Source organism: Corythoichthys intestinalis, chromosome 6 (assembly GCF_030265065.1).
Source record: "Corythoichthys intestinalis isolate RoL2023-P3 chromosome 6, ASM3026506v1, whole genome shotgun sequence".
NCBI classification, from domain to species: domain Eukaryota; kingdom Metazoa; phylum Chordata; class Actinopteri; order Syngnathiformes; family Syngnathidae; genus Corythoichthys; species Corythoichthys intestinalis.
This window is the reverse complement of record NC_080400.1, coordinates 38,519,973-38,537,500: the sequence shown is the minus strand read 5'-3', so window position 1 is coordinate 38,537,500 and position 17,528 is coordinate 38,519,973. Positions and strand designations below refer to the sequence as shown.

Here is a 17,528-nt window from a genome sequence, read left to right as displayed (position 1 = left end):
GTAGAGAGAGTGAAGTCTAACTCACCCAGCAGCAGTGCAACCAGCAGACCTGGCACACTCCAGCCGGTGTTGTCCAATGACGCCATGATATCACCTTTCTTGTCCAAATCCTTGCGTGTGTCCCAATATTGCGTACTGTCCTGTTACAGTTAAGTTTAGACAAAACCAAAATGTGGCTGTCTTATGTTTCTTTGGAGCAAGGTATTCCTGCTTTCAGTCCCTCCCTCTTTTCCCCTCCTGTCCCAGGATGGAAGTGCAGGGACCTCTGTCCAGTGTGGAGAATTCAGACCACGACCCCCTGTTTGTGTCCCCGTCTTCCCCTCTCACTCTCCCACTCTCTCTCTTCCTGTCTTCTGTCAGCTGTGGGGATCCAGCGAGCAAATTAAAAAAAGGCAGAGCAGAAGCTGTTTGGCGACATGCTGTGGTGTCATACAGCCTCAACACTCTAGCAGAAGTGGTATCAGTCACATAAGCACACCAGACAGCAAGCTGCACAAAGGGGAGACATAGGCTGGAAGAGTGCTGGACGGAGCGTAAAAGGGATGCTGGTGCAGAGCAGCCAAGCAAGAAGCAGAAAGCGTACGTCTCCCTGGCCGGCAAAGCGAAAAATGAGTGCGGGAGGTACTGCAGAGAGAGCGGGGAAGAGAGAGAGAAAGAGAGAGAGTGATAAATACAGTAGAAAGACAAGAAGGGAGGGGAGGCTTGGGGTGTGTTCGAGAGGGGGTGAAGGTGATTTCAGATGCCACATACACACATGGCAAGCCAGGATAATTTGGCTGAATCAGCCTTACTTTACGAGACTTGGAGACAGGATGAGTGCTTTGCTCCAGTCACGCCATATGACCACCACCCAATGTCTTACATGCTGCATCCTCTCATCCTGTCTCACTTTAATGCGTCTTTTACTTCACGCTCCCTCCAGCAATTTTGCACCGGCACCGTCTGGTCTTGTTCAATGGCAAGACAGATATCTTGATCTGTGTAAATTCCAAGGTTTACCTGAACAGACTAAAGTTAAACCTCCAAGGCCGAACACAAAAAGAAAAGAAATCTAAGAAGTTTTAAAATGGAGATAATATTTATCGAGAAAAAAAGACAACTCAATGCTTCTTTGCCCTGTCTAAAAAGGTGAATATTCTCTAAAATTCGTAACAGGTTGGATTACCCTCATGAGCAATGGTCTAAAAACTATTCCACATAAGGCCGCAGTGGGCGCAGGATTTCAAAAAAACTATATGACACCTTTGCACCAATCTAGAGTCATATCTGTAAGCAGTTAATTGCAGTCAGGTGCTGCTTGTTTTAGTAGAAACCTCATTGGTAAAACTTTCTGTGCTCGATCGGTTGGAACAAAAACCAAGAACCACGGCGGCCCTTGAGGACCGGTTTGGAGACCGCTGCTCATGAGCAACAAGTGTAATTAAGCATTTTCTAAAACTGGCAATGTGTCGTTCACATTTCTATGGAGATACTGTATTTTGGCACACTCTCTCTTTGGATAATTCTCCTGACAGCACATCATTTTCCTTTTGGTGGAGGGCAAAATTTATGGTTCTGTCAATCCTAGACGCCAGGTCCTAAGGCATCAAAGCATCCCCAGTGATCCCACTATCACCATGATCTTTGAGTGTTGGCATGAGTAACTTCCACTGGAATAACTCCCATACCAACTGTATGCAACAAAGCCATAACCAATGGGTCTCCTTCCAAATAAAAACCAAGTGAGGCATAGTTATTACGCGTATTTATGAGTGATTTTCAAATGCCCACTTTAAATGTTTCCAGTTTAAACTAACCTACTGAATTTGATCGTAAAGACTAGCCAAAAGTCCAACTTTCTGTCACATCCCATTTACTACCTTTGGATGTGTACATCGTCGGCTCAGATGTTGATGACAACTCTGCAAGCCGTTAAGCCAGGAAAGTGATGAATCCAGCGAAGGAGGTCAGTCTGCACATTGAGGGTGTGTACCACTATCCCTCACTGCCACTGCAGGGTTATGTAGGTGGTTTGGATTAGATTTATGTAAGGTGTCTTTGTATTGTCTAATCTTGGAGAAGGACTCATTTTATGAGTTCAAGTGGGTTTCTTTCACACAAAGCGTGTAGCCTAGGCCGTTAGATATAAAATCTTTAGGAGATTTACAGATTAATCATGTATTTAGTTTTGATGATTATTTTGTTAAGGGCGTTAAACAGCACTCACAAAGGACCAATAAAACTACAGCACTGATTACCAATTACTGTGCTGTAGCACATTGGTAACATCAGAGGATCATTTCTAGATATGTTAACAGACGCAACCAAACACTACACCATGCACAGTGTCAAATTACCTCATTCTTTGTTCGATAAACATTAAAAGCCTTTTTCATTTCCTGTCAGTCCAATAATGCACAATGCAGTAAGTCTATTTGTGAACCAGCGAGCCTAATGCCTGCACTTAGCATAACTTTCTTATATCTTATAACTCGTACGGTATACTTGTAAATATATGAATACCAGAGGTTCTTTTCAGTAATTTGACATTAAGAACAATCACAAGCCAGTGGAAGCGTAATAATAATTTTTTTCTTTCTTTTTAAAATGTATCATTTTAAGCCCACCAGCCCACCAGGCAATCAGTGGGCTACAATGAAAGTGGCACTGTGTAGGAGTAGAATATAATAGAATAGGTCTTTATTTGTCATTGCCTTGACAACGGATTTGGATGTGCAAATCCAGATATTTACGCAAACAAGATACAGAAAAATGTATGATAAAAAAAATAATGCAAATATAGAAACCAAAAAGGCAGCAGTTAAATTTTGCAAAATCATAACCAGCGTAAATAAATGTAATATGAAGGTACCAGTGTTTAAATTAAATTAGCAGCAATTTAATATTGTGCCCTGGGTAAACAGTGAAGGAGGTACTAATATTAGCAGCAACATTTTGTGAATGAAATTAGTGTGAATAAATACTAATGTTAAAAAAAAGGCTATTCCACATGTTTATTTCACAATGCGCAGGTTATGTTCGTTTAAGGTGGTGATGGTTCCGTTTAAGGTGGTGATGGTTCTGGGGAAGAAACTGTCTCCGATCCTATTTGTCCTGGTTTTGTTGGTTTTGTAGCGACTGCTGGAGGGTAGCAGGCCGAGGTGGTGGTTTGGGAGGGAAGAGACCTTGATAATGTCGTTGGCTCTGCTGTAGTAGCGAGAGCGGGCAATGACCTCCAGACTGGGCAGAGAGCTGCCAGTGATTTTCTGGGCTGTACTTATGACTCTCAGCAGGGCCCTCCTGTCTGCCGCCATGCACCCAACATACCACACCGTGACAAAGTATGCTAGTATGGTCTCCACAGTGGCTATGGAGAAGGACACCAGCAGCTTCAGATCAAGATTGTTTTTCCTGAGCACTCTCAGGAAATTGAGTCGTTGCTGGGCCTTCCCTACCACTGTTTGGTGTTGGCAGACCAGGAGAGGTCATCCGAGATGTACACCCCAAGGAATTTGAAGGACTGCACTCTCTCCAAGAAGTCCCTGTTGATGATAAGTGGTGCTGGGTCTGTACTCCTCTTCCTGAAGTCAAGTACCATTTCCTTTGTTTTGTGGTGTTTAGTATGAGATTGTTCTCTGAACACTACGTACACTGCACACACAGTTTCTCATCCTCATTTGTATGTATGTCAACCCATCTCCTTCCGAGACAAGGTCAACCATGTTAGTGTTGTCGGCAAACTTGACGATTGTTTCAGAGAGATTGGTCAGTGAGTAGTTGGCGTTGTAGAGGGTAAATCACAGAGGGCTTAGTACACATCCGATGCGCAGTGTTAGGGTAGGACATATGTTGTGGCCGAGTTTCACAGACCGTGGGTGGTTTGACAGAAAGTCCATAATCCAGTGCCAGATGGAGGAGGGAAGGCCCAGGTGAGAGAGTTCATCTACTAGGATCTCTGGTATGATGGTGTGAAAGGCTGAGTTGTCCTGCAAGAGCATCCTAACGTAGTTACCCTCGTGCTCCAGGTGGCTCAGTGCGGTGTGAAGTGCAGTATTTATAGTGTCGTCAGCAGGAGGATTCGCCCTTCAAGTAAGCTCAATTTAACATTTAAGTTAGCACAACATACGTTTCAAGTTTGCACAATTTAAAATTTCGAATTCTGCTTACTCAGAAATGTAAGTTTGCCCAAAAACCTGCTGAGTTATGAATAGTCAAAAGAACAAGTTACTGACAAAAACCTTTTGGCAGTTTAATATATATATATTTTTGAGAGTATAGACATTTTCTTTATTTTCTCAATGAATAATCAGTTAATCTCATTCGGTGACATAGGTCTCATTCGGTGACATAGGCGTCCATTTTGATTATAAAAAGCATTGTTCAGGATGAATTTGCACAATTGCGCTACAGTTGCTGACTTGTTAGCACATCTGTCTCACTGTTATGAGATAAAGTGTTCAATTCAATACACTATGATTGAAACTAAGAGTGTGACAATATCTCGAAATAGCGATATATCGCGATATTTTGCAACCTGATCGGTTTTCGATATGCTCCCGCCAAGTATCGATACTTTTATTTGACATATTGGCCATACAATGGAGTATGGACGCCGTAAACTGCTCAATGTTTGTTGAGCAATTCCTTTGCTGTCCACTAGGGGCGCTCAAGAGTGGCGGTGAAGGTAAAATGCGCACAAGTCGCCTGGAGAAGAAGAGAGGAAGCTCCAAGTGGGTTGAAAAAAATAAAAAAGCTTCGTGAGAACGGTGGAGTAAAAAGTGAGAAAAATATTGCTACGAATCACAACTGTGGACACACTTTGGATTTTACACCAACAAGATAGGAAGTAAGGTAAACAAGGACTTTGCTGCATGCAACAATTGTCTAATAAAAATAAGGTTCACTGGGAGCTGGTGATGAAGTGGTCACCGGATTTCTTCACTGCTTCGCTTTCATCACTTGAGGTAAGAAAGTTCTGCAATGTACTAGTAATTGATTTTTTAATTTACATGTATTATTTTGATGACATTTGGTGTAGAATGATATAAAATAAACCAGGATGAAAATGAATAACGAACAAGCCTACAGTGCCTTGCAAAAGTATTCGGCCCCCTTGAATCTTGCAACCTTTCGCCACATTTCAGGCTTCAAACATAAAGATATGAAATTTAATTTTTTTGTCAAGAATCAACAACGAGTGGGACACAATCGTGAAGTGGAACAACATTTATTGGATAATTTAAACTTTTTTAACAAATAAAAAACTGAAAAGTGGGGCGTGCAATATTATTCGGCCCCCTTGCGTTAATACTTTGTAGCGCCACCTTTTGCTCCAATTACAGCTGCAAGTCGCTTGGGGTATGTTTCTACCAGTTCTGCACATCGAGAGACTGACATTCTTGCCCATTCTTCCTTGCAAAACAGCTCGAGCTCAATGGGGTTGGATGGAGAGTGTTTGTGAACAGCAGTCTTCAGCTCTTTCCACAGATTCTCGATTGGATTTAGGTCTGGACTTTGACTTGGCCATTCTAACACCTGGATACGTTTATTTTTGAACCAGTTCATTGTAGATTTGGCTTTATGTTTTGGATCATTGTCCTGTTGGAAGATAAATCTCCGTCCCAGTCTCAGGTCTTGTGCAGATACCAACAGGTTTTCTTCCAGAATGTTCCTGTATTTGGCTGCATCCATCTTCCCGTCAATTTTAACCATCTTCCCTGTCCCTGCTGAAGAAAAGCAGGCCCAAACCATGATGCTGCCACCACCATGTTTGACAGTGGAGATGGTGTGTTCAGGGTGATGAGCTGTGTTGCTTTTACGCCAAACATATCGTTTTGCATTTGGCCAAAAAGTTCAATTTTGGTTTCATCTGACCAGAGCACCTTCTTCCACATGTTTGGTGTGTCTCCCAGGTGGCTTGTGGCAAACTTTAAACGAGACTTTTTATGGATATCTTTGAGAAATGGCTTTCTTCTTGCCACTCTTCCATAAAGGCCAGATTTGTGCAGTGTACGACTGATTGTTGTCCTATGGACAGACTCTCCCACCTCAGCTGTAGATCTCTGCAGTTCATCCAGAGTGATCATGGGCCTCTTGGCTGCATCTCTGATCAGTTTTCTCCTTGTTTGAGAAGAAAGTCTGGAAGGACGGCCGGGTCTTGGTAGATTTGCAGTGGTCTGATGCTCCTTCCATTTCAATATGATGGCTTGCACAGTGCTCCTTGAGATGTTTAAAGCTTGGGAAATCTTTTTGTATCCAAATCCGGCTTTAAACTTCTCCACAACAGTATCTTGGACCTGCCTGGTGTGTTCCTTGGTTTTCATAATGCTCTCTGCACTTTAAACAGAACCCTGAGACTATCACAGAGCAGGTGCATTTATACGGAGACTTGATTACACACATTTGGATTCTATTTATCATCATCGGTCATTTAGGACAACATTGGATCATTCAGAGATCCTCACTGAACTTCTGGAGTGAGTTTGCTGCACTAAAAGTAAAGGGGCCGAATAATATTGCACGCCCCACTTTTCAGTTTTTTATTTGTTAAAAAAGTTTAAATTATCCAATAAATGTTGTTCCACTTCACGATTGTGTCCCACTTGTTGTTGATTCTTGACAAAAAAAAAAAATTTCATATCTTTATGTTTGAAGCCTGAAATGTGGCGAAAGGTTGCAAGATTCAAGGGGGCCGAATACTTTTGCAAGGCACTGTACATGAATTCACTGATTTATTTGATATTGAGAACCACTTTGCATCTAGTTTTCTACACAAACTGTTATTACTGCCATTTTGATACAATAAGCTATAAAAATGGTTTGAATAGCTTCCATGTATTATTTTCATGACATTTGATGTTGAATGACATAAAATAAACCAGGACCCTAAACTGGATGAAAATGAATATCAAGCAAGCCTACATGAATTTACTGATTTGATATTTGAGAACCACTTTCCATCTAGTTTACTACACAAACTATTACTACCATTTTGATACAATAAGCTATAACAATGGTTTGAATAGCTTCCAAGATATATAAGGTGATGGGCATGATAATCGATGTAGCCTACTAAGTAACCATTGCATTTTTAATTTCTATACATTCAATTCAGATTTTTTAATTCACTCAATACTTCCAACACAAAAATTTGTGTTTTCAACTCAAAAACTATAACTATAACTATAACCGATTTGTTTGCCGTGTCCTACAACCAGCCAGTGGGAAGCCATAGCAGATTTCTGGCGTCTATGGAACTTCCTAAACTGCGTTGGGAGCCTTGATTTTAACGTTATCATAAACAGCATCGAGGCACTCTCAATCAGTGATGCTGTATCGTGCGTGAACTGTCTGTTATTGAAAATTAAAGATCAAAACAACTCTTTTGACACCAAATCTGTGCTTTATTCTTCATATACTTGAAGTGTGACACGTAAATAAGTCACAGACTCACAGCAAACATATGTACACAATAAATGATGAAGTGCACCAACCAAAAAATACGACATAAAGTGATAAAAAGTCGGCAGTTTTTGGGTCACCGCTTCGTGTGGACACTTGATTCCGAACACACACGTCTCAGTGGTTCTTCCATTTTTTTTTTTTTTCAATCGCCGACCTTGCCATTTGGCAATCACAATAACATCTTGACGAGACTTGCTCTTCGATGATACTCCCATCGGCTTGGTCCATTTTTGCGTGTAGAAAATAATGTTTGATTCTATTCTACAATGGCGGTGATTTGGCGCTAAACCGGAAACAACAGTCTGAGCGGACCAATCACAGTCCGTTTTCGCCACGTCATACACGTCTACGCGACACGAAGGTGTGGTCTATCGTGCGCAGTGTCATTAATAAGTTTAAAGCCCATGGCACTGTGGCTAACCTCCCTAGATGTGGACGGAAAAGAAAAATTGACAAGAGATTTCAACGAAAGATTGTGCGGATGGGTGATAAAGAACCTCGACTAACATTCAAACAAGTTCAAGCTGTCCTGCAGTCCGAGGGTACAACAGTGTCAACCCGTACTATCCGTCGGCGTCTGAATGAAAAGGGGCTCTATGGTAGGATACCCAGGAAAACCCCCACTTCTGACCCAGAGACATAAAAAAGCCAGACTGGAGTTTGCCAAAACTTACCTGAGAAAGCCAAAAACGTTTTGGAAGAATGTTCTCTGGTCAGGGACAAAAGTAGAGCTTTTTGGGAAAAGGCATCAATATAGAGTTTACAGGAAAAAAACAAGGCCTTCAAAGAAAAGAACACAGCCCCAACAGTCAAATATTGCGGAGGTTCCCTGATGTTTTTGGGTTGCTTTGCTGCCTCTGGCACTGGACTGCTTGAACGTGTGCATGGCATTATGAAGTCTTAAGACTTCCAACAAATTTTGCAGCATAATGTAGGGCCCAATGTGAGAAAGCTGAGTCTCCCTCTGAGGTCATGGATCTTCTAGCAGGACAGTGGCCCAAGACACACTTCAAAAAGCACAAGAAAATGGTTTTAGAGAAAGCACAGGAGTGGCCAGCAATGGGTCCAGACCTGAATTCCACAGAACACCTGTGGAGAGATCTGAAAATGGCAGTTTGGAGAAGGCACCCTTCAAATCTCAGAGACCTTGAGCAGTTGGGCAAAGAAGAATGGTCTAAAATTCCAGCAGAGCATTCTAAGAAACTCATTGATGGATACCGGAAGCGATTGTTCGCAGTTATTTTGTCTAAAGGTTGTGCTACCGAGTATTAGGCTGAGGGTGCCAATACTTTTATCTGGCTCATTTTTGGAGTTTTGAGTAAAATGAGAATGATTTAATTTTTTTCATTTTCTTTTATGTTTTTTAATTGCAAAATAAATCAAGATATTACTACCAAATCATTTGTAATTGCAATTATTCTCATGGAGAATTTGAGTTTTATCTGACAGAATTGCAGGGGTGTCAATACATCTGGCCAGCAGTGTATGTTCATACTTCAATTTCCTAATAGTGATTGCATGCACGCACATACATTTATGTGCCTTTGTGTGCCATTTATTAAACGGACGTAATGTCATTTACAGTACATAAAGAGACTAGGCAATGGATTTACATGTGTCTAAAAGTCCTGCAATGTGTGTTGTAATATCTAGTGGCAGCTGCATATGTTCATACACACCTGCTCCTGGACAGGGTGACCTTGGAATGCTTGGAAGGCGGAGCAGGAGAGGACATTACACTGATGAGAGGAGGGGAGAAGAGAATATTAGTGAGCTGTGGGAGAAACTGATGGTGAGAGGGAAGAAGGAATTCGTGGAGAGGCAGAAAAGGTCTGAGGGGAGTCGATGTGACAGGAGGCAAAAGGGAGTAACATGAGAGGGAGGGTGTGGAGGATCTCTTTCTGGGACGGCCAAGGAGCTGAAATGCTGCAGTGAAGCCACATGGCTGCCACACACACATGCACACAAAAAGACACATGCACACGCAGGTCGTAACCCTTCCTCTACATCACCCTATATATGAAGCAACAGACACACACACATTCTGATTAACCTTCCTATCACCTAACGCTTCTGCTTGCGCTCTCCTTTACGTTCTCTCCCTCACTCTCCCTTTCTCTCTCTCTTTGCACCAGCCGGTGAGTGAGCACATTTCAGAGAACATCCTGAGTGGCCCTGTCTGCGCTTCATCTTCAGATCTGTCCCCATCCGAGCATATTCTCTTTCATTGTTGACAACATGACCCTTCTTTCCTGTGTTGCTGGGTCCCCATGCCATCTGTTTTGTCATTCTGTGGTTTACACATCTCTTCTAAACGCCCAGGCTGTCCCATTTGAATGTTCGCCGGGATAAAAGAAAAAGGTGAGTCCCGTTTAAGATTGAAAGTTACACATTTGGACCTAAAAAGTTTTCCAAGTTTTAGCTCCAAGGTGCAGACTTGAATGCGAAGCTGTCATGAAATATTTGCTACGCATTTGTGCATCGATTTATGTTAAGAATGTGCAGACTTTTTGGTTGGCCTTTAAGGACACTCACATGGAAATTGTTGAGATTCAATTGACTTAAAAATGAACTTTTCATTAAGAGCACTAATATTTCCTATGTAAAAATGATATATTTATCAAAACTATGTTTTGACCATTTAGTATTATTACTATAACTAGTGTTATTAAGTTTGTTGAATTGGTATCATTGAGCTGCAAATGGCAATTAAGTGTGAGAAGTGTTCAGAGATGAATTAATCTGTACAGAATTTTATAAATGTCAACAAAATATTAATGTTCGCCTTCTCATGTTGTTTAAAATGCTTTCTTGCACAGTCTATCAGGAATAAATCTGAGCCAGAGCCCTCTTTTTTTTTTTTTTTTTAAGAGTTTGCATGCTTTCCCTGTGATTGTGAGGTTTTTCGTCGCGTGCTTCAGCTATCTGCCAATTCACCAAAACATGCATTTTAGAATGTATTTAAGATCAGTTGAAGACTCTAAATTGTGTAAATGTAAGTGCAATTGGTTGTTTGCGCCGCATGGTCAGTCTGGATTATGCAGGGAAAGACTCCAGTCTACCTGTGACTTTAAACAGGGAGAAGTGCTAGAGAAAGTGAATGAATGGAAAGACGGAATAAACTCAACTAAATTCATTGTTGACTAGGCGTGTGCAAAATTTTCTCAAAATTATCAGTTACTGTGCAAGCTGCAAATGTCTCTCAGATATAAAAAAAGAAACGAAAAACAATGGCCCATAATTTGCATGATCTAAAAAAAAAAATATATATATTTTTTGTTGAAATAATCTTTTGTCTATATAATTTCAATATAAAATGAAACATTAAAAGAAAAATAATTTTACCTCAAATTCAAGAAAAGTATCAGAAATGTCTTGATGGTGCAAATGTTAAGAACATTTTTTGATTGGTTTACAAAAACGCAAATTTTAAATGTTTTTCAATACACTGCGTTCTGTAATTTCCAAAGGCATGTGTAACTTCAGTTTGGTGTCATAAGGATTCCCCTCCATTGTAATTCAAAGTAATCAGAGATGCACACACTTCCACAAGCATATGATACAGTATATATTGTATACTCATTAACTTGTTAAATTATAGTGCGGCAAACAGTATACTCGGTTTATCTTCAAATAAAATGTATTCTTTCACCAATGTTGTTAATGATGAAGTTTAAAACATGGCTTTGTTTTACGCTACAGTTGTGCACATGTAGCAGCATAAATTGTTAAAAGGCAAAATCTGCATGTGTGGAGAAATGCAAAGTAATGCAAGTTGTCCCAGCTGACCTCTGAAAGCAGCTTGGCTCAGCTTGGGTTTGCCTCTTGTGGTTATTACTTGATGATGCACTGCAGCACTGAAGCTGCTCAAACCAAAAGCTCTTTGTTATCTACATTTTACGATCATGTTTTTACTTCCTCAATCATCAGACTAAATTGTTAGCTAGAAGTTACAAGGCCCGCAATGATATACTTCACTGACAATATCATGTCAAGTGTGTGCTGTGCCTGTAAAAACAGTAAAATAACTATAACTTGTGGAAACAGCAAACATACACTACTCTGTATTTATGTGTCACATAGAAATTAGGAAATATCCCCAGAAGCTAACAGTCATCTGTGCATCCCCAAAAAAACCTGCTAAATAGCGTTTTAGACTAGTGATCCCAAACTTTATAATGCGCCACGGACTCATCTCACATAAAGTCATCTTTTGATGGAGCAGCACAGAAACAAATTATAACTACAATAAAAATAACGACCATGTATAACTCTGAAGCTAGCAGCTGTAATTAGTTGGAGTTCTGCACTTGTCTCTCTTCAAAATCTTTGAAGGGAGTCTTTTTTTATGTTAAAGTAAAAATCAAGAAGCTTGTCTTCTACTGTTGCACTGATGCAGTTTTGATGATTTTGCCCCATTTTAAAGCATCACCATATATTACACAGGTTACCGGAGGAATAAAATATTATATGTTTGTATGTAGGTGCAGCAAATAAGGTCAAGATTCATACAGCTTTTCATTTCAATTTGCCCCCACCACAGATAAGACAAATTGTTTTGTTCCATCAGACACCAATTAGTATGGCACGTTATGGTAAGTTATTTACAACATACACCGTCTTATTTTGGGTCATGACCGAAAGAACAAGATCGCGGGTACAAGCGACAGAAACGGGTTTTCTCACCCTTAGAGACAGGGTGAGAAACGCTACTATTCGCGAGTGGCTTAAGAGTCGAGTCGCTGCTCCTTTGCGTAAAAAGGAGTCAGTTGAGGCGGTTCAGGCATCTGGAGCGGATGCCACCAGGGCCCTAGGGACGTGTTCCTGACACGTCCAGCTGGGAGGAGACCTCGGGGCATGCCCAGGACTAGGTGGAGGGACTAATGCGCCGTTTACATGGTGACGCTGCGACAACCAAGACACAACAATTGTGCTGCGGAATAGCCTCGCCTTTACATGATGACGGTGAAAATAGAAGACTAAGACGCCAACTTTTGATTCCGGGCTTGCGCCGCGACCATATGAATGGAACGTTCTCGTGGTGATAACGTCAGCACTCGTATATACACGTCACAGTCACTGCTAGTAAATGTTAAAAAAAAGCAAACAAGTCAGAACGGCGGCTTTAATTTACTGTTCTTATAATATTTTTAATTTAAATATAAAATAGAATGAAAAATTAAATAGTAAAATAAAAACAGTAGAATATTTTTGTATTTTTGTGCCTTTTAAAGCAAGAGACAATGCATGGATGCGAATGCTTTGAGTTTTATTTTTTTATTTTTTCCATTGACAAGCAACGTTATACAATCATTTAAACTCGTAAAGAACAGCAAATGGACAACAAATACGAGAGAAAAATTAAATCCAGTGGTACCTCTACATACAAAGTTAATTTATTCCAGGACCTTGTTTGTAAGTAGAAACGGTCGTATGTCGAGCATGGTTTTTCCATAAGATTACATTATTATAATTCCATTAATTTGTTCCACAGCCCGAAAACCTACACTAAATCCTTAATAAATGTTGCTGGTACTATTGCAAATAGCAATTACACAGAGCAAAACAAATAAATTATAAATAAAAATCTGAATAATAATTAAATAATAATAATAATCATACCTGTAATAATGGAACGAATGGGTTCTAATGTGGCAGATGTGTTTTGCGTGGTGTACCTGAATGCACCGCGTGGCTGACTTGACAGTGAGAGAGGATTTTTTAGTTTCACTTTGTTCCGCTGCAGCGGACAGTAGGCGTGTTGTTTTGCACAAGTTCTGAAATAAATGTTTAAAAACCTGACAAAGCTGGCGACTTTTTGGAGATGTTACCACAATAATAATTGTCACTTTAACTTATGAAGTATTGTAGACATTCTAAGGCCGTATTGTCGAGCCAGTTCATGGACACGCGCACCACGCTCATAATTTTCCTATTATTTCCATATTCATTTCAACGGTAAGCCTTGTTTTTTTTCCTTTTTTCAACCACCTGCACTAACATTCTTGGAACCCATGTTGATTTCTCTCACAAGAAAATCCCCGTGCGTCCATCTTGTGGAAAAACAAAGAAACTGCAGCGCTGTCATGAATCGTCGTATTTCGAGCATGTCGTCGGATGTAGAAACAAATGGCGAGTCAAATTTTACGTCGGACGTCGAAAAGATCGTGTGTCGAAGCGATTGTATGTCAAGGTACCACTGTATACAGAAAAACTGAATAAAACGGCATAATAAAATGTAGGTGGGGGGTAAAATATTAATAAAAAAAAAAAAAAACGTCATTGTTTGGAATGGGTGGGTATGTTTTCTTTGAGCTGAGAAAGTTGTTGTCAAGGAAGTGCGTCATTGGCTGTCAGTTTGTAAAACTGAACTGCCCTCAAGGGCCTGGCATAAATACTATATTGTTTGCATGCGGAATTGCGACATCGTTCATCGTACTCTTGAAGCGTCACCATGTAAACGGCCGCTATATCTTGACACTGGCTTGGGAGCGCCTCTAGATATTTGAGATATAGCTAGTTAATATGGCCAAGGAAAGGGAAGTTTGGGTTTCCCTGCTGAAACTCCTGCCCCTGCGACCCGACTTCGGGTAAGCGGTTGAAGATGGATGGATGTACTTATTGTCTAATTTTCATTCTTCAATAGCCAGTGTTGTTAGTTTTACTTTAAAAAAGTAATTAAAAGTAATTAATTACAGTTACAAATTACTTCTCCCCAAAAGTAATTGCGTTAGTAACTCAGTTACCTGAATGTAAGAGTAATTATTTACTTGGCAAAGTAACTAGTGATATTTTTCATGTTTTTTTTTCCTAAAAAAAAAAAAAAAAGAAAACAATACAACAAACAAACAAACAAAAAAAAAAACAGGTCACACAATGTGAAGGTTAAACGAAGTTTTGGGAACAATTGGCCCTAGCCCAATTCTTTACCCTCCACTTAACTAGACACAAGGGTATTGCGATAACTAGATAGTAACCTTTGCTATGTGTGGAAGTCATTTAAAGTTGTGAATCAACCGTTAAAGTTGTCAAAATTGCTCCCGTTATTGCATTAGTTCCCGTCTGTCTACTTTCAACATGTAGTTTTAAAACTGTTTCATCATTTAAAGATAGATTTAAGTCAAGATTTTGCCAATTTAGGAGCATTTTAGATTAAAAAAATAAAGTTACTTAGGGTCGCTAGGAAGGATCTCTACATCAGAGCCTTTCTGTGAGGTTTACTACTTTAAGATGGCGGCTGTTTACTAACGCATGTAGTCCTTAAAACATGCTGCCAATGCAGCCGTGTCTGTCATTGCATCTAGTTCTATAATATGTGATATCTACCATATCATGTGGGCGTAGTTTATCGGCTATGGCTACAGTCAGGTATTTTAGACCCCAATCACCAACGTCACACAATCACGTGATCGCTGTATTGTGCCGCCATATTGTCTGTCATTGTGTGTCCATATTGTCATTGATCGTAGTTTCTAAAGGTGGATTCACTTGCAAATTATGGAAGCCCCGGTGCTTTCAGACGCTGTAAAATCATTGGATGAGTTGCATAAAAGCCGTTTTTGGAAAAGCTTCGGTAGATCCAGTCGCCAGATCCATATTTGATGCCCAAACCGATGTTTCCTCCCGTCCAGTCCCGTCCCGTGCGTCAGAGCTCGTCCTGAGACCACAAAATATCCAATCATACTCCAGTTTATGTCACGATGAGGAGTCGGGTACCCAAAATCGGCACCAGCCCGAATATTAACCGACATTTGGTCAGCTGAGCATCACCGTTGTGACGATTGTAAAATGAAACTTGATCGACAACGGGCCGGTGTGTGCCGAAAAATAGCTGCCCCACGTGGAATGTCCCCCCTGACGGGAGCGCTTATTTATAAGGCTTTATTGACGTGAAAACAACAAATGTTTTCATGGACGCATTAAAGTAATGAATTTACGACTGTAAGATCAGTTTTAAATAATTAAATTACACAAAATATTAGTACTGTATTTTAGTAACAAATCGTGGACTGGGCCACATAATCATCTTTGAACAGAAATGTTTTAGTCAACAGGTTTTCACAACCATATCCCAATGACAATCACTCAGGTATGACATTTATTAGTTCAAGCAGAGTAAAAGAGTACATATTCACGGTACAAGAAAGTCATTTCCGTGTGGGCGCTCCCGTCAGGGGGGACATTTTACGCAGGGCGGCTATTTTTGGGCACAACACCTGTTGTTGCGCTCACCTTCTTGCTGCGCGACCGTGGCGACGAGCTTCGTAGTCTCCGTCTGATGATGTCTGCAATTGTGTTGGCATCATATTGATGTTTTCGCTGCTGTCTAACGGCTGTCGACACAAACGCATCATGGGCCGAGATAAAACAAACAGTGCTGCTTTCGAGATTTGCCCTTTTAACAATTGGCACACAACAACTACTAAAATGACCGTTTATCTTCTCTGTTACTGCAACCAACTGCCAAACATGCCTTCACCATTTTGATTAATCAATGTTAACGATTGTCAGGAAGGTTTTTGGGTTTGTTTACTAGGTGGTGATTCCTTAGACAAGCAGAAAAACACGCAGTAATAGGAGGAATGTACGTAGCGGTAATATGTAAACACGATGAGCTGACGGACAATATGGCGGCACCAGTCAGGGGGGCGGAGTTGTGACGTCACGTGATTGGGGTGTATTGCATCGCGTTTGCAACGGTGTCTTCCCCACTCCTGCTCTGCTCTCTCGTCTCCGTGAGTCCGTCTCTCTCAAGACTTTTTTTATTCAACCAACTTAGTAACGCATTGTAACGCACGCCTTTCCCGCCTCAGTAACGGTAACAGTGTTGCCAAGATGAGAAAAGTAGTTAATTTGATTACTCATTGCTGAAAAAAAATAACAACATTAGTAACGCCGTTATATTCTAACGCCGTTATTAACAACACTGTCAATAGCTATCATTCAACAATGAAGACTGCACTGATTTTATATTGAAAAACGCATAAGGACTGCTTTTATTTTGTTGTTTTATTAGAAAGCAACTATCTTATTTGTCAAGCAAAACCCTGAAAGCCTAATTTATTAAATAATAATAATAATAATGATTAAAAAAAAAAAAAAAAAAAAAACACTTTAAAAATAGATACCAAAAACTTCATCGTTTGCCTGGTACTGTGACTTTCAAGTTTTTGAATGTCGTTTCATTCTAACCAACAAGTCTATGCCTTCTGTAGCTATATAACAATTAATATTATTTGTACATATACTTTTTCAGCCTGTAAATGCATCTTTGAGAATGTGTGAGTGATTTATTCTGAATTTTTCCAATGGTTAGGCTAGGGGTATCAGACTCCAGTTCTTGAGAGCCCCTATCCAGCTTGTTTTCAATGTCTCCCTCCTTTAACACACCTGAATCAAATAACGTTATCAGTCTCCTGCAGAGCTTGCTGATGTTATTTGATTCAGGTTTGTTGGCGGAGGAAGACATGGAAAACAAGCTGGATAGGGGCTCTCGAGGACCGGACTTGGGCACCCCTGGGTTAGCATTTACAATTTTGCAATGTATAAACTGAAAACCTATAATTCAGCAACTCAAATGTAGTTGATAAACATCATTATAGTCATTAAAAATGTGTCATGCCTTGAGTTGTGTTCTGTTAAGTTTGTGCCCTGGTGTGTCTGGTCATTGTGATTACACATTGATTTCACCTGTTGTGCCTCCTCATTGGGTGTTGACCAATCCGCTGTCTCTTGTGTCACCCACCTGCAGTGTTGTTAATCTTACAAAAAAAAGTTATTAGTTACAGTTACAAATTACTTCTCCCAAAAAGTAATTGAATTAGTAACTCTGTGACATCAATGTAGGAGTAATGAGTCAGCAAAGTAACAGATGTTACTTTTCATGTTCTTCATGTACATTTTATGTCATCTTTCACATCAAAGATGTTTATATTAACTGATTGAATTGAACTCAATTTTTCATTGATTAAAAAAGGAGGTCAGACTTATTAGGGTTTAAAAATTTCACCTATATAAGAGCATAGCAGTATACAAACCTTAACTTTCAAATGCTGTGAGAAAAAAAGTCCTTTGTTTTTCCTGTT

The 17,528-nt window shown here is 40.1% G+C and overlaps 1 protein-coding gene across 1 annotated transcript in view; it reads right to left on the bottom strand.

The window, feature by feature from the left end:
- scn4ba (sodium channel, voltage-gated, type IV, beta a) overlaps positions 1-585 on the bottom strand; it is a 25,573-nt gene extending 24,988 nt beyond the window's left edge. Inside the window, exon 1 of the mRNA XM_057839662.1 lies at positions 26-585. Coding sequence (XP_057695645.1) covers positions 26-86 — 61 coding nt within the window. The 5' untranslated portion in view covers positions 87-585. The remainder of the gene's footprint in view (positions 1-25) is intronic.
- Positions 586-17,528: the final 16,943 nt, after the last annotated feature.